Here is a 24784-nt window from a genome sequence, read left to right on the forward strand (position 1 = left end):
CACTTCAAAATAGCACCAGTCATTTCAATAGTAAAGGAGTTAAGAAATAATCCTCATGTATCCTGACAAAAAAAAAAAAAAAGAAAGAAAAAAAAAAAGAAAAAAAAGGAAAGAAAGAAAAGGAAAGAAAGAAGTGAAAAAAACCACCCCTAATGGGATTCAAAAGAAAGCTTAATAACACAAATATGCTACACTCATATTTCTTTAAAAATAGATGTAATACACAATATTTTTTAAAAATCATGAAAAATATATTGCTTCCACCATATGGGACAACCAACGACTCACCAACCGATTTAAGATGCAGCATATTGAGCTGACCATATGTTACAGTGCTGTTGAATGGCTGAGTGATTCATGCCCGTCACATTCTAGTATATCAATTAAAGCTCCTTGAAGTCTGCATGATTTGTGTCTCTGTTATTAAACCCTGCTAATTCATCCCACTTACACATCTGTTATAAATCTCTAGGAGTGCTGCATGATTCATGGCAATCTGTGAGCATGGTACAGCAAATTCTTCTCCTTGTAATTAACAGTAAATTGTTTTACTGCCATGCAATGAATTTTTCAGTTATATTGCAAATGAACTCCTAAATGCACAGTTCTTTCCTAAGAACTGACTTATATCATTAGGCAATTAAAAAGTATTGCTTTGAACCAAAAGCTTTTAATCAAGAGAAGTACAACTTAAACATAGCTTAAAAACCTCGCAAATTCAACACAGAGGGAAAAGAACAAACTAAGCTATTTATGAAGCATAATATGTATTTAGTAGGAGAGAAGAAACAAATAACTTTCCAGTCCCTGCTATTTTCCTGAAACTTGAAGAGCAATTTAACTGCAGCTTGAACACTTGGCAAGACAATTTTGAGCAGATACTGTTTATCTCAGAAGTTACCTAAGTCATCTGTTATTACCAAATTTCTCAGATTACTTTACACTTTTCTAATTGTAGAACAGTGCCTTTATTCTTGAAATAAATAATTGTATAATTAGCCAAGCTGAATCATCAGAGGATTCCAATGCTGTTCAAGTGTTCTTGTCAAAGGTGAAGCAAATTCATTTCAGCTTTGCCTCTGCAGCTTTCTGAAGAGGCTTTGATTTTTTTTTCCTGCTACATTCTTGGCAGCAGCCTCAAATTCATGAGTCCATACATCAAGTCAGTAGTTTAACAACAAATGAAATTAAATTCAAAGAAGGGAAACTAATTGAAGGACAGCAACAAAAGTGTTTGGTAATGTGCTTTTTAATATGGCATGCCACATTTGCATGATAATTTTTCCTTTTTAGCATGGAGCAGAAAGTGACTAGCTTAATGAGGGATTATTCAAGACAGGAATGAACAAAATGCATTCATAACTAAGAACAAAGATTGTATTATGAAACGGAAACAGGCAACTGCCGAGAAGTAACTGGTTGATTGGTTTATGCATTATGAATAAAAAGGTAGAAAAATATTTATATTAGTATTCACTAATGACTATATATACAAGATTGTTGTAATTAAAATTATAAATTAACATATTAAGAGTGCTTGTTTAATCACTTTGGGTCCTACTCACAATGAAGAGACTTATGTACATGCATGCAAAACAATTTGTGTTTTCAGGCCAGCAGCAAATAGCCCTCATATTTCTGTTCTGCAACAAAGGAAAATATACATTACTAATTACCTGTTTAATGGGTATTTGTGATTTTAAAATTGAGGCATAGCATTTTGTAGAAAAACAGTCTGTGACAGGCATAAAGAAATGCTGTATTGCCATGTCAAATGGGTTGAGGCTTTTGAAAATGGCTTGCTCTGGACCTTATTCATGAATGGAAAAAATGGACAAATTACTCAGATTAAAGGGTAATCAAAAAGAAAACGACATCAAGGAGTATAAGACAGCCCAGAAAGCCCATCAGCATCATTACCCCAGCAAACCCAGAGGCAAGTCCAAAGCCACCGATACAACAGCTTGAGAAGTCTGCCAAGAAGCCAGATGCAGCTGGTGCTGGAAGAATATCTTCTACAAATTAGCTTCTGAACCCTGTAATTGCCATCAAAAGCAAAGGATCACTAATACAATGTGCTGGGGTAAATGGTAGCAATCACAAAGCCATACTTTGGTGTCTCAAAAAAAAAAAAAAAAAAAAAAGGCTTTTTAAATGAAGTTAAAAGAAAAAATGAAGAAGGGCAAAGGAAAGACGAACTTAATTACAAGAAACAAGCTCAGTCACACAGTGGTTAATGAAACATAGCTGTATAGATTGTTTAAGGCACACTTTGACTGATACTGAGAAGGATAGGATGAGCAGTTCTACTAGTCCAAGCTATCACATGGCTAATTCCATCCTGTTGAAACAGCTTAAATTGGTGGGAATAAAAAGGTGTTTCTCTACCTGACTGAAAATTTTGGAAAATATTCATCTTTTGTGTTGGTAGATGCTGCAAAGACTAATGCACGTAACTTAACACAAACACATTGCCAAAAAAAAAAAAAAAAAAAAAAAAAAAAAACGTTTTTAAGCGACCAGGTCTTCTACTAGTACTAGCTGGTGTAGTTCTATTGATTTCAAGGTACCAGCTCAGAACCTTACATGAGATAAAAGCAGAGAGCAAAAAGTGCTTTTGAAAATAAAGAATACTCTAGGACCCAATAAGAGCAGGCTGAACGCCTTTTTCAAAAATAAACAGGAATATGAACTAAGAACTTGGAGAAAGAAACAAAAGAAAATTTGTCTCTAGGTGTTAGATTAAAAATGTATATTTGCAGTCTAGTACTGCTTTCAGTTATATGTACGTAGTTCAACTTGACATTCTCATGGTAGCAAATACAAAAGTGAAGCTCAAATAAGATTCCAAATTTACCAACAAAGTATTAGAAATAACCTCTTTCTTATCTATCAGCCAAGGCTTTCAATAGTATCTGCAAGATACTGCAGTACATAAAGAGTATTTAAAATAACACAAGAACTATGGAATTTGAATCATCTTAATTTAACATTTAAATTACTGATCAAGAAAGTACAAGTACGATTTGAGGTTTTAAAAGCCAACTATTTGTGTATTCATACTTGAACATACCAAAAAGAGATTCTCTTTCTGTCCAGTCACCCTCTCTGTGAGTAACAGGGACAGGTTAATTCTTTTCTTCCATTATCTTGACATACTTGCTTTAATCTTTCATCCTAATACTGCACTACCATGCAACAGTGACCTTCCAACACTGTTTACAATCTTGGGAGCTTGTCATGAATCAGGTATACCCATGCAAGTTCTTTTATTCATCACATTTTGTTCCCATTCCTTTTCCTGATTTCATATGCATTTGTGACATCTTCCACTCAGCTTTATTATAAAATAATTTGTTTCTTATGAATTCTGTTTTGTTTGCTTATTCTCTCCCTCTCCTCACACTCTTCAGATTCAAATGTCATCTTTTACAAATACCATGGGTGCACATATTGGTGAGGAAACTTTTTGTCAGTCTGACAGAAACCAGGATGTATGGCTGATACTAGGTTTCTTTCATCCTCCTCCTGCAAAGCTATTCATGAGATATACCTGGTACAGACACCTATAATGAACCAGATTAGACAGGATCTACTTTGCTAAAATAATCTAGAATCAAACATAACCAATTTTACTCAAAAATACTTTTCACTGAAAAATCAGCATACTTGTGCTGATGCTCCTGCTCTCTTCAGTCTTAGCCCTACATTCTGCTCCAGACTGCAGAAGTCTCTTTCATCTTCTACGTCCTCTCTCAAAACCTCTAGAAACAAAAATGCTGAGCCAAAGTAAAGATTTAATGCCATTGTTTCTGCCATCATTTTTATCCTGCGCTATGCCATATAAAAAGCATGTTGCCAGAGAAAAAGAAGAATGCTATATTTTGAAGGCTGTCTTTTTGCATAGCTAGTCTTCAAATTAACCTAATGCATATGAACAAAGCTTAAGAAGTACGTGAAACTTCTAGGCATTGGCAGTTCTAAAAGCAAGCCCTGTGCTAATATACCTCACTCTGACATGTCAAAATTACAGCCATCAAGGCACCCAGTGATATAAATGCTCCATATGATATATCAGAATACTCCACACACGGAAGGGTTAGAGATGGTTTTCCATTCTTCTCCTCAACATCAGAGAAAAATTAGTATAATTTAGTATAGCCTCTAGCCCAACTTGGAACACAATTCAAAGCCCCTGTATTGTTAAGGTGCAAGGGGACCATTATGCTGGAGCACATTTCAGTCAAGACTTCTTCCAAAAAGTTCCCTGTGCCAGGGCATGTAGGGGGAGTGGCGCACAGCCAGGGAGACTGTCTCTGTGCCAGGGAGACATTCTTTCACAAAACAGAGCTCTTCAAGAGTCCCAGAAAGGCAATTTTAATTTCATTTTGCATCATTTAGTGACACAAAAGGATATTAATGGACCAAGATTCGATCATCTATTTTTACAAATGATGGGACTGGCTTCTCCTAACTTTGTTCCAAGTTTGAACATGCTTTGATCTACAGTCATCACATAAGTAGTGTCTCTTTTAATTTTTCTGTGGAACATGCACATAAAAACCTGGAGATTAACTAATTTTCACCAGAAATGAAAAACACAAATGATGAAACATAAAATTCACTCTTTAATTTGTTAAAAATTTTTTTGTTTCACTCTTTAATTTGTTAAAATTTGAGACATTCCTTTAACATGCTTTAAAAAGACAAAAGGAACCCACTACAAAACTCTGCTTTCAAGGCCTACAAAGGTAAGCAGGAAAAGGTTACTCTGCAAAATAGCTACTAAATCTGTATGTGTTTGTTACTCTATTCTGTATTCTCCTGTCTTCTTTAATGGGATACATCTCTAAACATTAGCACAAACAGGGAGTAGTCAGTCATAAACAAGCTGTCAAGCATAACTAAGCTATTGTTTCTGATTCTTTTAATAAATGTATAAATGCAAAGTTGGATCGTTTGTAGTAGTAATGTGTGCCATTTAGGTCACATTTGTTTCCACAGTTATCAGCACAGACTGGAACTCTGTTCCTTGCATGGCTATGTGCAATGTATAAAGTCATACTCATACAAGTACAAGACACTGTAGATGGCCAGCTTGAAACTTTATGAGGCTGCAGTATGAAGAAACAAATTTTGACACTAGCAATTCAGGAAGAGAGAAGAGAGAAGGAGCAATCTTTACCCACAGAAACACAAAGCTAAATGGTGAATCAAGGAACATGTCAAGAGGCATCTCCTCTTGAGAACAAAAGGAAAGACAATTAAATAAATAGATCAAGAACACAGGGCATACTAGAGGTGTTATCTCAATAGCTTAAATTCCACTTCAGTTCATGTATATAAACCTAGCTATTTACTGGCTCTGGGTAACTCCTAATTCCCTGTCTGGAAGCTCCTATATCTTTTCACTGATTATGCAGAGGAGCTTTGATGGAATTCAGGCAACTCAAATGCAGCCCAGGGAGAAAATGAAAACATTCTGCACATCAGAAATTTTCAGATTTTTTTTTTCCTATGGGAGACCAAATTACATAAGAGGTAATTTCAAAGATCATCATCACAACATCCATATGACAATAACACAAAAGAAATCCACAATATCAAGTAGTCTGCAGGTATGTCACATACCATGCATTTTGAGCTTATATTTATAGTATTAAAGATCGATACTAACTACCTCATTGCATGAAAAGACTTGTGAAGCAGTTTTTCAGAACAATTTCTGTCTCAAAACCCTCTTGATCCTTGGATGTCTAAGAAGTGATTTCATGTCAGTCTTTTCTTCAAAGTAAATGCAGGCTTCCTCCATCTCTGTTCCGTATCAGTGCTTATTTTATTCTAAATTTGTAGAAAGTTAGTATCTTTGAAATCCTTGACATATGGTTGAAATTAGCTCAAAAAAATAAAATTTATTAAGGTGTACAGACACAAGTATACAGCTTCTTAATTATCATTTTCTTAGGGAAGTTTAAGGATACATATCTACAAAATATCTTAAATCTCAGGGGTTAAATAAACATTTTCAAAAGAACAGACGCAAAGTGTGGATCTCACCTCCATTTCAGACACACAAATACACTATGTACCTATGTTAGTCACGCATAAAAACCGTGCAACTCTCCCTTCAGGGGTTAAGAAAGGCATTACATAGTACTTACACTTCTCATGCTCTGTTATGTAAATGTGACACACACTATAAAAATGAACAAATGAACAACTTAGCATCATAAATGAAGGAATGGGCTCAGCAACACTTATGTACAGTTACAGTTTAAATAAATGTGAACAAATATATAGAGACATCCATAACTTGCAACTGAGAGAGCAGAACACGAATCCTGTTGCCATAATGTAATAATGTAACTTAAACGTTTGCTGAAAATGTTTTGTTTTTAATCTGTCAAGATAAACAAATAATAATTAAGCAAGTCACATTGTATTAATACAACACCTATCCCTGTCACTGTGCATCAAACTATGATCATCTTAATGGCATTCATTAGTAAACTGTGTGTTAGCTTTAACACAGATTGTTTCCTTACCAGCTGCCAAGGTTTGCCCCATTCCTGGATCACTGGTAATACAACCAATTTGATTGCAGAGAGTAATAGTAAAGTTGTATGTACTGTATGGTTTTAACCCTGTTGCTATATAGGAAAGCTCATGAGCCTCAGCTATATGCAAAACCTGCAAAGCAAACAGATTGGAATATAAAAGTTGGTTAATAATATTTTCCTTCCTATTAATCAATGACATATTCACTAATAAGAAACCTCTCTGAATTTGCAAATTCCTTCATTTATATGTGGAAAAGCTTGCAAGGACCAATTGAGGGAGAGGATTATTTTGGAGAATCTCAACAAGCTAGGATTTAAATGATAATACTTCCCATCACACTGTTTTATGAGGTAATAAGCCAGTTCCTGAGTGGATAAATGAGGAAACAAAGTTATTGCCTCGTAAAACTATGTGGTGGTGCAGTTATCACTACTAACTGTGCAGCTACAACCCAGATGACGAGGATGACACTATTAAGTGGTGAAATCTGACCACCACTGAATGAATGACGTTATTAGGAGGCATTCAAAGGAAAGGGAATAACACCTACAGACATTTGAATTTGTTTCATGTTAATGTTATTTCATGCTATCAGTTAGATAGAGGGGAAGATTTTATCTTTTCTATAACTTCTTTATCAGATGGTTATTTAGATGAAAAATCTCACAAGCCTGTGACCAGAAGCAATTCACAAATATATATTGTTACAAAAGCTACAGGAGGTAGGTAATCAGTGTTATTCCCATTACATAGACAAACAAGTTGAGGCCCATCTGTGGTACCACTGAAAGTCAAAATTCAATTCTGAAGTGAGAAATACAGCATCAGAGCATCAGCCCACTCCTACACTCTGATTATATATGATATCTCTTTGCCCATTCCTAAGGTTTTAGATTACTATTACTACCATGGTATTTGTTTGCCAAACCCAGTCATTCAAAAATTACAACTGTATTTAAAAATCACATTTAGATTTTATAATTTTTCTGCTATTTTAGGTTTCTCCAATCCAAAGTCTGTTATCCAGGAGTCCAGACAATTATCTTTTTATTGTAGGTATAAATTCCTCCAAACAACATGCCTTTAAGCATATCAGCAAATATAACAATAATACAGAATCAGACCATGAAAAGATCAAGACAATTTAAATGTTGTTGACCGGTCTGATTCCTCCTTATTTTGAATCTCACCCACCATTGAAAACAAGTCATCTCAGGAATAAAACTTTAAACCTAAAAGTGATGTATAAACATTACAGAACAGTCAAGATGAAGTGATGAGTGAAAAACTTAGATCAGGAGATACACAGAAAATCAGTCAAATAATTCACAAACATCAAGAAGGACATCAAACTATCAATTTTCCTATTACAATTTAGGAAAAACTTATTGTAAAAATACTACCTGGGAAAATGGTGGCAAGAACCTTTGTTCAGTCATCAAATTGATGCTGTATCCCATCACTTCTCCTCTTGATAAATTATCTTCAGGTTTTTCCCATGACACATTGAGGGAATATGGTGAAAGAGGGAATACTGAAGGAGCTGGCATGAAGACTGGGGCTGAAATCAAATTAATACAAAAACATATATAAAATTATGCAAATTATAATGCCACACAGTATTATAATTATAATTTCACATAGTATTTGTAAAACACCATTTCAGGCAGTCTTTTCCAACACGATTCTTTTTTAACTGTTTTCAAGCCTAACTGAAATTTGCTCATTATTTTGCATAAAAAGTACATAATCCTCTTGTTTTCTACTCCGTCCATGAATGGAGAACAAAACTCTGCCCATGTCTTAAAAGAAATCCTAACTGACAATAAAGTCTTAAACTCTGCAGCAGGTAGAAAATACATACAAATGAAAAACTCTTGAAGAAGAATTTCATGCAACCTGGGAAAAAACTGATAAAAGCAAAAAGTGTTCAATACTTCAGCATCTTAAAAGCAATTTTGTTTGCTAGGCCAGTTTGAAATTAACATGTCTCTCACTTCTAACAAAACAGTTCCCTTGTCTTCCATAGCTAAATCTGTAAAAGGATTGTTTGCACCACAGTTAAATCCCCACCTGATTACTCTGTAATAATAGGATACCAACTCAGAGCACTTCTGTTACATACAAACAACCACACTAATGGACCTCTTTCCAAATACAATTTAGCACTTTTATAACATACAGTATTTAAGAACCGATAAGCACAAAGACTCATTTTGAAAAGGGAATTATTTTAGCCAGCAGTTTTTCAAGTTCAGGCCATGATTTTCAAGCTTTTGGGAAACAAAAGTATCAGTGATGTAACTGAGATGTTTAATTGCAAAACAGAGGCTGTATCAGACTAAAAAACATACATTTCTCATGTAAGCATTGAAATAAGTACCTGTTATTTCAGAATAATATGTCAAATTGAAAGCTTTCTTGAAAATTTGATCAGTGGGGTCATAAGAGCTGTTGTGATCTGATTCTTAAAATTTCTCAAAAAGAAATGGTTCATATTATGATAATTGGCCTACATAAAACCATATGAAAAGTTTCAAGTGCTATACTCCTAAAAAAGTGACCATTTTAAGTTCTGGAAAAAATAAGAATTAAAAAAAAAAAAAAAAAAAAAAAAAATTTTTAAAAACTATCAAAGCCTCATTTCAGGAGGAATCACTTGAACCTCTTTCCTGTACCTTCTTGGACAACATTCCTACTCACACCAACTGTTAATATATTTGTGATTAAACCAATTTTTTTTTATTTTCTCCCTTTAAAGGGCATATAAATAACAACTAGGAAAACAGTAGAGAGTTCAAACACTTCTTGGTAGATTTTACATCTTGTAGTCTTGAAATTTTTAAGTGACAGATTTCTTTCTTTAGCAATATGATATGTTGAAGAAGATATTTTGGCTGAACATGCTAGGTTATGAGATAAAATGACTTTTGTTTTATTAATTTAAACAAGATGTTTTCCCTATTTGAATTACTACTGAACACATTTTCATAATAATAATAAAAAAATACTATATTCTAATTTATTTTATCCTTTAATTTTCAATGAAAAAATTTAAACCACTATTTACCAGCCTCTGCTGTTCGTCCTGATATCCAGTCTGAAGATGTGCTACCTGCCATGTTGACTGCTAGCACATAAAATTCATATTCAGTGAATGGCTCAAGATCAGTTACTGTGGTACTGGTCTGCGGTGGAGCCAAAGCATTTTCATTAGCAGACTCCAGAACTGGTTGAGGGCTGAGCCATCCACTGCTTTGGAAAACACGAATTTCAGTAGTAAGAAAGTTCCCAAATGATTTTCTCATGTAAAGTTCATATCTTATAATTATACCTAGAGGGAGAGGAAAAAAAAAAAAAAAAAAAAAAAAAAAAAAAAAAAAGGCAGAATAATTATTGCATTTAAGCTATTTCTGAAATACTTCTAAATTACTAACACCAAAACAACAGTACATTTAAAATCCTAACAATTGATCTGTCAACATCATAGAAAATATAGCATAAGGAGTTTACTAATCTGTGTAGTTATCAACCAAATACTCATTTTGCCAAATACTCATAATGCCAAATACTCATTCTTGCATTACACTGTTTATTTTCACCTCCATAAAATTTTGGGATTTGATAACAAACACCTGAAACAAAGGGACATTTTCATTTTTTTATATATATATTATTATTTTTATTTTTACACAATGGATAAAGACTTTTTTTTTTTTTTGAGTGAGAATTAAATACTAATATTTCAGAAAAAACTACTGGATAGTGTGTACATACACAGATCTCTGTGTGAGAGAGAGAGGGTCTTCCATCAGAGTAAACCTATTACACACACGGCAAGGTCTCAGCACTTTGGAAAAAAAAAATGGCTTCACCATTGCAGTATGAAGAGATATATGACCTAGGCATGATCACAGAAACCGTTTAGCTCCACAGAGTGCAAGAGTGCTGACTAGAGATTTCCAAAATAAAAGAGATGAGACATATTGAAGACAGGAGATAAAGTTAATTAGCATATAATATATATATCTGGGGCTGTAATCATGCACGGAAACAGAGAGGCAGCCTAGGAGAAAAAACTTCTAAAGATAAACTCCTAAAAACTTCCCATTTGTCACTTGCAAACTCCAGGAAATCTAACCAGAAATGAAATTTAAGAGGACTGCTTAAAACTTCCTGTTGTACTGGCAATTACACACAAACAATTGCTATGAAGGAAACCATGAGCAATATATGCTACGCATTGAGGCACAAGCCATTTTCATGGCCTGTATTATAGGAACGGCACATCTAAAAACTTGGAGGCATTCTCGTGCAGGCATTCTTCCTGTCTCACCTGGTAATAGCTAGCAAAGATGTTCAGAGAGGACACTAATCTCCCAATACACATTATTATATAATACTCATTTTGGGAACGGAGAAATAGGCTCATTTTGTGAAGAGATAAAAAGGCTTGGTTTAGAATGCACAAATATTAGTGCTTTTAAGTGCAAGATCACAAAGCACAATGGCATGTATATCAAGAGATAAAATATTTACCAGTAAAATCTGTGGCATCACAAAAGTATCCTACAACAGCTGTGTTCTCAGATTCAAAAACCTAAAATATTATTAGGCAAGTTATACCAGCAACTCTTGGCAATAGCATAATCCCTAACAAAGTTACACTGGTAATGGAATTAGTTACAACACATGACGAATGGATTTAAAAACAGATTTCTCTGTTAATTTTTAGATTCTTTTCATAACTATTGCCTGCTTATTTATGCTTTATACAGCATTATCACCACATCTGTCTGAACTAGCCTATTTGGCAAATTAGGAAAAAAATAATTTTACTGTAAAAGTTCAATTATAAACGTGATTTTTGTGATGCAGCAGATGCCACTAAGGGCTAAATCCTGAATCTAAGGGCTAAATCCTGGATCCAGCACATCGGTGTTCTGGACTTCAAAATAACAAAACAGCCTCCAAGACTATATTTAGTGGTGTCAGGCAAATTCAGATGATTCCTTACTTTATTCTCAGTTTATGTCCCACAGCTAAGGATATTCTAATCAAATTGGAGAAAAATACTGATTTTTCTTTGCAAAATCTCTGATTTATGAAAATAAATGCATGTCCTACCATTTGGTTTCTCAGGTGGTGACCATTCCACAGACAGTTCTGTAGAGCTGATGGTTTTTATCATCGGTGGGAGCAGCCCTTCTGGAGGAGCTTGTGCAGTAATTACTGTCACTGGCTGGCCCTTTAAGCAACCTCCAGAAGTACAAGCTTGCACAGAAAAAACATACTTTGTAAATGGCATAAGATTCCAAATAATTGCTGAAGTTTTTAAGCCTTCATACTGGCCACAAGGCTGGAGATCAACCAAGCCAGTACATGTCAAAATGTATTTCTCTATGGGTCCAGAGTCATTTGATGGGGCTGTCCAGTAAAGTAAAACAGAGTGATGACTAACAGGAAAGACTGGAGTTAAATTCAAGCTTCCTGTAGGTGTCCCAGACTTTGTTCTGTATGTCACTGAGGCACTTCTAGTTGAACCATGAATGTTGCTGGCTTGGATGTAGTAGGAATAGAAGGTATAGGGAGATAAGGTGGTATCGATGAAGGTCTGAATGCCTAAAACAAACAGGTGAGAAGAAAATTTTATCAGTCTAACACATTTTTTAAAAATCTTACTTTGTATACTTAAGGTCCTTCCAACAAGCTCAATATGTAAGATATTTATGCATGTTTGCATGCTCTGCTTGAGATCATTATGATCATTGTAACGTCTCATTTTTTTTTTTTATTTTTTTTTAATCTCCCAATGCACATTGGCAACACCAGAGAAACAGATTTTCCACTAAATTCCTCCTAGTTCCTGCTTTCATCATGAACAAGATTAGTACAGTTATCTTATTATTCATCCTTTGCTTGGACATAATGATTTCAAATGTAAATCAGCATCAATATTAGTGGAGCTGATATAGAAAAAAAATCCATGAATTTTCACACACCTTTTTTTCATTTATTTCATAGAATAAGACAAAATCTTTGACCTTTCTATGCTTTCATGTCCTCACTTCTAAAATAGTGCTTAATAGTTCATTTGTAAAGCACTTGATCTTGGATGAAGAATGAAACAGAAGTGCAAATACTTATTAAAAAGGTCTGAAGCCTGTATTTACCTTCCTCACCTCTCACTTTCCATTACTTTAGATAGCTTTTTAGCAGCCATGACCACGAATACCTCTTGGGTATATCCTAGAAGCAGCTATGCATCTTAGCCTATGTCCAGCCATGGCACAATATGAATATATATATAACTAATATCATACATAGTTTTGGTTTAAGAAACAGTGAACAGTATATTATATGCTAGAGCATGGATACTCTTAAAACTTCTTCAAAGCAAGTGGAGAGGACACATCTATTTCTAAGTCCTCTCTGTACACCTGCACAAGCAAGACAGCCCTAAGTACAACTTCAGAATAATCTGTATTGCTAGATATTCAGTCTTTGGCATTGTAGTACCAAAGCAGCAGCAGCAGCCCAGTAATTGCTTAAAGCACTTCAAGTACACACAATGATCACAAACTTGTCAATGGAGTTCAGCAGTAAAGGGGCTGGGTAATCTCATCTTCTAGTCTTTTAAACTCTGGTACTTTAGGCAAGGTTCCAGAATGGCTCTGCCAGCAGCAGTAGTGGGTTTTGCGATATCTGTGTGCATTACGAGACATTGGATTGAAACTGGCAAGTTTTTTCAATGTCAATAAACAACTGATAACTAGATGGTAAGTTTTATTTCAATAGGAACATAGGCTAGATAAAAATAAACAAATTAAATAATAATAATAATAAAAAAAAAAAAAATAGAACCAGTGTGATTTGGAGTTAGAATCTTAAGTACCCATGCTATTTTTCCCCCAAATTTTAGAGCAAGTATTTAATTTTAGCCTTAAGACAGACTGGTATCTACTGAGCCTCTGGTTTCTGTGAGGAGTTAGCAAAACAGTGCTTTAATTGCGCATTTTGCAATAGTATCAGCAAGATCTCCAGTACAATTTAGAGGATTATTCTTATTTTTTCCCTCGAATGTTTAGTCTCTCATTTAGTCATAAGGTAACTTTCATCATCCTGTTGCATTCACAGGATATATCAACCATAAGCATTATAAATTCTACACTATACTGAGAAAAAAAGTAATAAACTAATTTCTCTTAAAATAAAACAAAGTTCTGATGGCATTAACAAAGTATGTTTGGCATTCAAAGGCCAGCAGATGATTTCACATCATTATTTAGAAATGAATTAAATTTTTAGAACTAATTTAAAGAAAACAATTCAACTTTTTTCAGAAAATGTCAAAAATGCCTTTTTAAACCAAGTCTGTTTTCAGAAATTCAAAGTTTTATTAAGTAGAAACATGATAGTCTTATTATCCAGCTAAATATATTCCGATTTTTTCACTCTATAAAGTATGTAAGTGGAATCATGAAATAACATCCTTATCAATGTACTCGCAGTTTATTACATTACAGGACACAAATTTAAGACAAGAAAATATATAATAGTGTTACTTTTGAAATAATATTTTTTCATTAAATTTAGACTTTTAAGGCAAATAAGGAATTGACATATTTTCTATTTGCTCTACTTTTTTTTTTAATCATAATTTCTCTTTCTCTCCTCTCAGTCAGTTAATCCCATGCATGGGTTGCATACTTTTCTTCACAGTACATACTGCAGAATATCCCATTCAAGCATAAGCCACATACAGTAATTAATTTTAACAAAGCAGAATGCAACAGAACATTAAAAAAAAAAAAAAAAAAAAAAGATAAACCATATGATCTGTCCTTCCATTGAATAAGTCTTTCTCCCACACATACTCAAGGGTACATACCAACAATTAGAAAGACTTAACTTCTGAAAAATTCTGAAGCTCCTTTGGTATGAATATGCAGCAAAGAAGCTGCTAGAAGGGAAATCTAAGTTTAGGGGTATTAAACCATACCTGTCCTTTTAAAAAACATTTGTGTACAGGATATATGTAAAATCAGAATCCAAATCTGTTTTTCTTTCATAAGAGGATCAATATTAGCACAAAACGGCCTTTCCATCTAGGACAGAGTGCAAAATCCTTGAGGACTGCCTTCTGAGGATCCCTTTGCAAGCCTCAACATCAAGAAAGTGGTGCTGCAAAAGGCAAACCAGGAGCTATACTGATAGCTTAACAGAAGGTGCTAAAAGTTAGACCTTAAAAAGCTTTCCTAATCTGTTAACAGTTTAAAACCAGGAGATAAAAAAAAAAAAAAAAAAGAGTTTAAGCACTTTATGGCCTACTCCATTCACCCTAATTCTTTATCCAGGATTTTAGCAGTGCCTCTCTTAAATTTTGTAGCCTGTGTATTTTTGCAGGGAATGCTTTTAGTAAGGTGTTTTAGATTCAAAAGTAAAGTAAAAAATTATCAGCCATTTTGTGTGATTCACTTTACTGATTTTTGTCCAGGGTGATAATTTATTTCAAGAAACCTTAATAACAGATCAACGACCCACTTAAGGAAGATGAAGTATTCAAAATCACAAAGGAAGATAATGACAGAAAGTAAAAAAAATTAAGAAATAATTAAGAAAAATTACACAAATATATACATAATACATTTGCACATACACACAAAAACTTTGATGTCATCTTATAAATACTTACTATAGGGGTAGTAGTCTTCAACTGCATAAATTTCAGCCTCATCCCTATATAGCAGATAAGTAAGCCGGTTAGAATTTGGAGAGTCAGGAGAACTCCATGAAAGACTGATAACAGAGGAATTGAGAACTTCTCCTGCAGGAGGCGGTTGCTGTAATGGAGCTAAAACACATATACAAAACCAGAGTATTTAATAATGAAGGTAATCAATAATTACACAAATAAATAAAAATGTAAAGGAAAGGTATTTTTTCTGCAAATAAAAGCTGTATGTAAACATACAATCACTCAGGCAAGACATTCATAAATGGAACTGATCCATCCAAACGCTCTCCAAGAAAGCTTGTTATCCAAGTATATCAAACAAATCTACACATTAAAACAAATGACAAATTAATTCCTGCCCTTAATTCCTGCTCCCCAAAATTAAAGCAAATACACAACAATTTTCCAAACACACTTCTTTTCTGCCTTTTTTTTTTTAAATCCAAATGTATTTCAAGACCTCTATAAAAAGGGAACATATTTATCAGGTCACGTTACTGAAGTCTATAGTTCAATTATAATTTGTTTTTGTTTTTCAGAGGATTCATTCAATTTTAGCATAGCCCTGGCATAAACTTCCTCTAATAGAATAGAAATTGAAAGTCTAACTAACTACACATTTTACTGAAGTATTACAATAAGCCTATCTAATCAAATGACATAAAACAAAGGGGCAGATTGTGAAGGCTATTTAGGCAATTCACTTCTATTTGTTTCCAATGAAATTTAAATCAATGAGAGCGAAGCATCTTAACATTTTAAGAAACAGGCTCGAGATTCTTATTTACCAAAATATTACTCTGCTATCACTTCCATTAACTTCAGAAAAAATGTTACTTAATTGCACCACTATCTGTAAAGACATAAACAAGCCTGAAGTTCGCTGGCCAAAAGTCTCACGCTATTAGAAAGATTGGTCAAAGTTTCGTCCATGTCCCTTTTATAATTCAAATGTATGATTATGGTTCTTTATAAGATGTGGCTATCACTCAGAAAAAAAAAAAATGTATATTCATAGACACATATGTATCCATACATATGTATATGTTCACATAAATACATTTATGTTATTTAAGTCAGGGCATGAGTCCATATCCTGCTATGAGATCCCCACAGTGTGTTATATGTGACTGCACTACTCTCTGACCCTCCCTATACCATGCATTAGCACTGGACAACTCCGGTCTCCTTTGGCAGCTAGTAATTGCTATAGGTTGACTCAAAGTCAGACTGTGCTATTTCCCTACCCTCTTTGCCAAGGGAGAAATAAACAAGGGAACTGCAGGAGAACATTTTGCTCAGTATAATAGCGGGGGGAAGTACAGAAATCGATATACAGAGCAAGCTACTATGTACTAGATACAAAACCATCATTTTCTCCCTTATATTAAGCAGTATAGAAAAATAGAAACATTAGAAACATATAGCTTTTCATTTTTTTTTCTCCTTCTATCATAATCTCTGTTTTGTGGATATTTGCTTAATGTACACAAATCACCAAAAGATAATTATCAAAATCTGTTCAGCCAAACAGGAGATAAGAAGCAAAGAGTGAAGTTGCAAATGGGAAATGACACGAGGACCTCAATTCACAGAAGTGATAGATGTAGAGAATTACACCAACATCAGCGGGTGTCATTACATATGGGTTTTTAATATATACCTAAAATATGAATTGAAGCTCTTTACTTAGAGTAAGATAATGAAAAACCCTTTTCCTTCTGCAGTCTCTCAGCCAAGAAATAGCAGAAAGTATTACTAGAATACATTGCATTGAACAGGACACAATTTTCATTTCCAATTAGAAAGCATACATTGTTTTGCTGCCAATCTAGCATTTTTGAGTTCAGCTGAGTTAGGAAGTTAATATATGTTAAAGAGTCTACAGCAGTCAAGTCCCTGACATTTTGGGAAGGTTTCCTCCATGTAATACATGCATATAATACCAGAGCAACCAAATTAATTTACTGGTATAACTTTTATTCTCTGGTGAGTAGTATCTCACTATCACATATTGCTCCCATATTTACTGCTTTACATTTTAGATGTGTAATCAAAATATTGTATTTCAGAATTGTTTATGGTGTACCTAAGATATTGTTGAGCAGAAAAAATGAAAATAGGTCTTTACATTAAAAAATATTAGTTACATAGTGATAGCAGCTTACATTTGCTATTAAAAGTGAAGACAAGTAATGATGTGTATCAAAAAATACTGCCTTGCTATGAAAATAATCACAAATATCAAAGCAAGTCAAAGTTCTGTATCTGTGCAACAAGTATTTTGGTATGAATAATCAAAAGACAGCAATTGCTATATCACTTACGTCCAGAAGAGGACTCCGCATGTCATTTAGAATAGTGCCTGATGTATTTTTTCTAACTAAAATCTATGATATTATTTATCTATGTCATGTTATTATTAATCAATTTTATAGTTGAATTGCCATTGACCTTTATCCAATGTATATCCCAACATAAATAAGTAGGTTGGTTTATGTTTGTAAAGCACTTTGAAGATGAACAGCATCATAAAAGTGCCATATATTATTATTATTATACATTCCGTTGAAACATCCTACATTTTTAAAAGAAACAACAACCAATCAACTATCTGCACAATGAATAGACACTATACATTCTACAGAAGAGTAAGGGGAAAAACAATACAAAATTGTATCCTAAACAATTCCAAACTTTGAGATCACCTCTGGAAACAGTATCTTTGTTCTATCCCATTTATAGTATTGTGCATTCTGCAACACATATTATTCAGAATTCAAAGGGATTTACAATCCAAACACAAAGAATCAAAAGGTCCTTGTAAACAGACTCTTTGTGCATGCACATCTCTGCTTGAAAGTCCACAGTATGCACATATCACAATGATATATCACACTTAAATGCCTGTGCAAAATACAAACATATTTTTTTGAAAGAGGATCCAGAAACACACTGCAGAGATTACTTAGGAACATCTAACCTTGTTGTTGCATTATACATGGCTACACGAGCTAACTCTCACTATACGTCTGGTCGGGCCATTATTAATTAGATCTGCTAACAGAAATGACCAATTAGCATCTGCAGAATATCTCATTAACTGGTTATGTGACTTTTAAGACTGGGCTGTTAACTGCATATGGCAGTAGAGCATACCACAGAAATGTAACACAACTTTTCACAATTAGCTCAGGTCCTACCCATAGAGTTTGGCACTGCATGTTATGATGTCCTCAAAGCCTTTTTCCAAACACAGAATTGAAGACAACTTAAAATATGAATCTTCTTATTAAATATACCTTTCCTCTCCTTCTTTAAAATCCCTGCTAGTATAGAGACAGTGGAGCAGTAAGCAAATCAGAACATTCAATTTTGACCACTTATGACACAAAGTCTTGCCATCTCTTCACACCCAGACTCCCTGCAAAGGTAGAAGCGCAGGGTTCCATTGCAACGTGATCCAACACAACTCATGATGTGGCCATCAACACAGCATTAGCACAGACTCACACATCTCAGTTTATGAAGCTGGTTACATCACATCATATATTTTCCCAGTCTAACAGGACCAAAAAAAAAAATCATCTCCATGAGGAGAGATGGGCAAAGTTATAGCACTGAGGAGCAGATTTTGAATTAATCACATATCTTGTGATTTTCTGACCTTCAGAAGGCAGGACTTCTGCCTCCTGTCAATGTCAAGAGAGGGGGCTAAGTTGTAAGCTGTATAAGTACTATTCTGTTAATGTGACTAAAAGGTGAACTATACTTTTGTCACTGCAAGGAAAGTGGTAGGAAGTGCAAGGGAACTATGGGCCATTACTTCTCAAGAGGGTTAGACTGGTAAGTGTAAGCTGTGTGTATGATACTAAGCAGTCTGTACATCACAACAGAAAACACTCCTAAGATATGTGAAAAACACCTAAACTAAGGGCAAGAAATATTAAGGGAAAAAAAGCCAAACCCAGTTTTAGTACTGATGAACTATTTTAATGCTAAGTCGATAACAAAACATTAATTTGAAATACATGCTTTTAAGACCTAACATCCACTTACTTTTACTGCAGCCAAATAGGTTGTGGACATCCAAATTACTAGCATCGGGAACACAGTTGTCACATTTCAAGCCAGTTACAAACTGTTTACAAACACACTGTCCAGTAACAAGATGACAAGTTGCACTAATGGCTCCTGCAGGATGACAATTACAGGGCTGACATCTATAAACAAAAACAAATCAAGGAAGTGATCAAAACACATTAGCACTTCAGTTATGCACAGTAGGATTTTGTTTAAAAGATTCTTGTGTAACATAATTTAAAAATCATAAACAGTGAAATAGCCTGAAACACAGCAGAAAATCCATTAGCCTTATAAAAACTTAAAAAAGGGTGCCCATTACAGAAATTAAAACCTCAATGCCAGAATAATGTTCTGATTTATACAAAAACTGTTCAAAATTAAAGATCTATTAAATACATTGATCCACATATCAAATGCATAATGATGTTTGGTAATAACCACATTATGCACTCAGTCTTGCAATGCTTACCCATACCACCTTTTTTGCACAACTGGACAGTTCAGGGTTACACATGCTACCAGTTTCTTAGGTTTCTGCACAAAATAGGCAACTTTCTAACTTAAAGAAAACTAATCTTTTGTTGAAAACAAAAATTAGTTAATGATTTATTATAACAGAGGAAACTTGAAGTTGCAAAAATAAACTACTGCAGATAAAACAGAAAGAATGCAAAGACAAAAGTGGAGAAAAAAATATCAGATTAAAGCAAAACTTATTATAACAGAAAGCACATTTCCTTTGTTGCCTGATAGACAAAATGGAATCAACTAAAAAGGATATTTCACTAGATGTTTAAATTAAAATATTTGTTAAATTAAAAAATAAAAAATAAAAGCATCAGTTCATACAAAGGCTACATTTCAATTCTGTAAATCTCTGTGGCATCAGTACAGCACTTTTGGCACTAATTTATGCTTTGTTTTTTGCATGTGGAACCTCTCGTAATCAACTTGCTTTTCACTTGCTATATTATTTCCCCACTGACACTCATTTAAAGCAGGGATACCAATGTCAGATTATGCAAATATTCAAAGACTTGCAAAATCTCAGAAGTTAAGCAAAGAATTTTTTTCATTACTGCAACTACTTTTATAATACCCACAGACTGCTATTATTTGTTGTGGCAGAAAAAGTCAACAATGGCAAAGAAAACTTTGAACTTCAGAGTATAATTTAAAAGAGTTTTGAAAAATCAAGAACTGGGAGAAATTTTGGACTGTACAGTGCAGCTAAAGCATGCTAGAAAACCAGACACATCACTCCCCTTGTCCTGAGCTGCAAAATTTTGAGTCCCATTTTCAGGCCCAAACAATGTTAGCCTGGAGGGATTCTTATATTACGCCGGGTGCCAGGTCCCAAGATGATGAAGCAGCAGAAAGACCTTGGAAGAATGCAAGGGAGAGGCAGTCCTGCCACTTCCCCTCTGCTCTGTTAGCTCTAAGACTAGAATAGTCTATCTCTTCCTATCTGTATGGAGGCAGAAATAAAAGTGAGTTCAGTTATCCTTTAGGTGTTGGCTTTTTACGGCAAAGGAAAATTGAAGGGGTGGTGGAAACAGTTTTCACATTAGGACACGAAAATCCAGGTCAATAATCAGTGAAATAGACATTAAATGTGACAGATTTTTAAACAAGTTTAAGAAAACTCTTCACATATATTTTCTACCCATCACAGAGCTATCTGTATTAGAGTTCCTTTACTCCACAGCAGCTCGTGCTGTGTGATCTCCTGGGTAATCATTCAACACCCTTAAAAAGGCTGATAAAAGCTAAAGCTGCAAAATAAGCTGCAAATTTGTTTTATGGACTAATATCCCTTCGGGAATAAATAAAATACATTCTCTCTTGGAAATCACTGTACAGTAGTTTGTGCTCTTTTATAGTCAAGAGAAAAGGGCAATTTTTTCAAACTGTACTAAGTCTTTTCATCTGTAGACAGTGCATCCAAATCCCCCTTCAAATAGAGGTTTTGTTTAGACTATTTAAATGCCATGACTGAAAAAAATGGTTTAGTTAGAGAAAAAACAAAGGCACAATTATTTGCTCAGCGATGCAATATTTTATTATTTCATAATTTGCTTATGTGATATTTATTACATATAGTTGGGGGGTAACAAAATAGTCTCAGTATATAAACAGTAAGAGACAATCTTTTCTTCCCACCTCTCCTGTATGTTACTGCACGTCTTATGAATCAGGGCCCCCTGAGGATCCGAGTTTTCATTATCATTCCCACATGAGACAATCAAACTCACATACATGTACATTCAAGGTAATAGCACAGTAATACTTTTCACTGCCTGATAGGGTGGGGCTGCTTCTTTTCACCTGAAGTAGTTGTATTATCTTCTCAAGTGTAGGCTCCCTTTATTCTATTTATTCTATACTGAATTAGGGTCCTGATCCTGTAAACAGCGAGCATGTCATCATATCCAGTTCCATAGGGTCGCCCACATTTATTTATTTTTAGGGTCAAGATGCCACATACATTGTCTTCTTTAACAGCAGAATGCTAGAACTGGCTTTGTTTTCAATTGCAGTTCATGATTAAGGATTCATTCAATTAAAGAGAGAAAAATTAATTCTTTTGAACGTTCAATTGTGTAAGGAATATTTTCAGTGTTCTTGTTAAGTGCTACTTCATCAGGATATTCTGAGTTAAATATATTTGAGATTTATTAAAAGAGAATTACATATAATCAAAGAAAACAGACTTTAAAACATGGAAGGAGAAATGTCGGGCCAAGATGAATTGCAATATTGATTTTGTGAGGATAAATGGTTTTTGTAATATTAATATAGAGAAACCTTTATTACATTGACTCTCTAGGTGCAGTTAGAGCCTCTCCAGCAATCTGTTTAAAATCTTCATTTTTCATCCTTATGGGAAAACTTCACTTGCTAAATGGATTTCATAAACAGTAATCTGTCAAGATATATATATAGATAGATAAACAATTTGTGATGTTCATTGACCAGTTCATTATAGTAAACAATACAGAGGTAAGTAATTTCAAAAGCGTAACAATGCCCACAATCATTACAGATCTGTTCAGACCATTGCAAACACCAAGAATCTCCAATTCCCTGATTGCCAAGAAAATTTTCCTGCTTCATAAGCTGAAATGCATTAAAAAATATGGAGTTCCTTTTTTATCTTAAGAACATCACAGAAGAAATCAACACACACATACATTCCTCTAAGGCTCGTAGAATTTTAAAGACTCACAGTTTCTGTGTATCACCACTTCTGCTTCTTTTCTGCTATTTTCCTAAGACAGATATATCTTTGCCACTACAGATAACTCATACCCTTCTTATTCTGTTACTGTAGAATCCTTAAAAGACACTTAGAGCGAGGATGGTTTAAATGGCTTCGTAACTTTACAAAGAAAGAAAAAATGTATTGCTCTTTTTAAGAAGATAATAACAGTTAAAGAAATGGATTAAGATAGACTAATAGAGACTTGGATTACCATTTTCAGTAGATAAATGTTTCTGCCTGAGGAACAGCATCTACACTGCCCGAGAAGATGCTAACCAAAAGGAAGCCAAGTGTATGCAACACAAGTTAATCATGTGAATGTGCTACCAGAGCAGACTTCAATACTGTCACGAGGATTAAGAAGTATTAAGGCATTAAAACAACTCTGATTCAAATTCCAGAACTGTAAAAATTTCTGTTTTTACAAGATGAGCTACACTTTCGATCTAGATATTTCTGTATTTTGAATTTCAGAATGCAGCTCAAAATGCAAGTAATTTGCGGCCAATATCTAGTTCTGGAGAGCTATTTCTTCAAGACTGAAACCTTTCACTCACATACTAAAAGTAAGAAATAAAATCTACTCCAAGTAACCAAAAAAAAATATCAGCAATAATAAGGAAAATATATGTAAAAGGGAAATTTAATATTGCACAGATTTTATCCTTTACCATTAGAAATGGCAGGAAGTGAAAATAGGAAGTCCTTATTCCTACACATTACTTTATGGCCATTAGCAGAAGCCTCTGTGACCCGCAACAGTAAAAAATAATTTTAAAAATCTCCTAATGAGTGACAGTAACATAAAAGTTAAAGTGAAAAATCTGCAGAATAATGTCAAGTATATGCCAGACAAGACTGATAATCACTGCCTAAAAGCACATCTACCCACAGTAGCTGGGGGAAAGAAGCACAAGGGGAAGAACATGGTACATTTTGCTTAAGTCTTTTTTGTGGGGTTTTGTTGTTTTTGTTTTGTTTTTTTAAAGACAAAAATGGTAAGCATAAGAAAACACTTTGCCACCGTCAGTCTGCATGAAAATATGATAGTATTACAGCTGTGCAACCTTTCTGGACAATATTTAAAAGGAAATTGAGATTGTGGGGATTAAGCAAGAGAGACAACACTGGAAGAGAAAGATAGAGCAATAGTTGGAATTACAATGCACTACCTATAGATATATTTTACACCCCTTACATTCCAGAGAATATATCCATATAATTTCACTGTACGTAAAGGCCCCAAGGCACATTCACCCTGTGGCACATAACTAAGTCCTGAAAAACATGAACACCTTCAGAAAAACATTTTTTAAGAGGAAAGGTGCTATATTTCTACTGCTGCTGCTGAAAGAAATTTGTAAAGACAGGAATACCTGTAAATTTTTTACTTTATTTTTCCATGAAAATGTATCCCTGGATTTTTTCATAAACATTCTGCTTGTAAGAATGGTAGATTACATTTCCTATATATAATCCAAAACATGTATTTTAAGAATAAATAATTAACACCCTGGAAAATGACAAATTACAGAAGACGCCACAGAATTGTAATGAAAAAATTACCAGTATCTAATACATTAGATAGTATTAGCTTTCATTTTGTTTCCACTGAAATCTGTGGCAAAAATTTTTACTTCACAAGCAAGCACAGAGTAAACATATAACCTACCACATGTAAATCTCAGAGCATACATAAATTCAAAGAAGGCTTACTATAAGCAGAGCACCTTTTTATTGTCACTGAAGCCTCAGAATGAGGTACCATGAGAAAAATGTAAAGAGGATGATATAAGTGAACTGTAAAAAAGAAAACACTCACCTCCCTGTGACAGAGTCAAATCCAAAATAATGTTCTTTGCAATGTTCACATGTCTGTCCTGTTACAGAGGCATCTTGGCAAATACATTGGCCAGTTAGCGTATCACAGACCTGACTCACTGAACCGGCTACATGGCACAGGCATGGCAGACAGCCAGTGACACTGGATGGAGAAAAATAAAAACCTAGAAGAGAGAAAGTGATTTTATATAAGCAACAATATAAGAACAAATGCAAAAAGTGAACCCAGTAAGACTGATATTAACTTGCCTATAATCTGGGATGAAACAAAAGAACAAAAGATTAAGTAACAC

The 24784-nt window shown here is 34.2% G+C and overlaps 1 protein-coding gene across 1 annotated transcript in view; it reads right to left on the reverse strand.

Annotated features, from left to right (window-relative positions):
- USH2A (usherin) overlaps nucleotides 1-24784 on the reverse strand; it is a 414223-nt gene that overhangs the window by 293168 nt on the left and 96271 nt on the right. The window contains exons 14-20 of the mRNA XM_035320952.1: nucleotides 24472-24655; nucleotides 19358-19521; nucleotides 15257-15415; nucleotides 11689-12183; nucleotides 9632-9895; nucleotides 7965-8122; nucleotides 6546-6690 (exon numbers count right to left, since the gene is read on the reverse strand). Coding sequence (XP_035176843.1) covers nucleotides 6546-6690; nucleotides 7965-8122; nucleotides 9632-9895; nucleotides 11689-12183; nucleotides 15257-15415; nucleotides 19358-19521; nucleotides 24472-24655 — 1569 coding nt within the window. The remainder of the gene's footprint in view (nucleotides 1-6545; nucleotides 6691-7964; nucleotides 8123-9631; nucleotides 9896-11688; nucleotides 12184-15256; nucleotides 15416-19357; nucleotides 19522-24471; nucleotides 24656-24784) is intronic.

The sequence above is a fragment of the Oxyura jamaicensis genome, chromosome 3, assembly GCF_011077185.1.
Source record: "Oxyura jamaicensis isolate SHBP4307 breed ruddy duck chromosome 3, BPBGC_Ojam_1.0, whole genome shotgun sequence".
NCBI classification, from domain to species: domain Eukaryota; kingdom Metazoa; phylum Chordata; class Aves; order Anseriformes; family Anatidae; genus Oxyura; species Oxyura jamaicensis.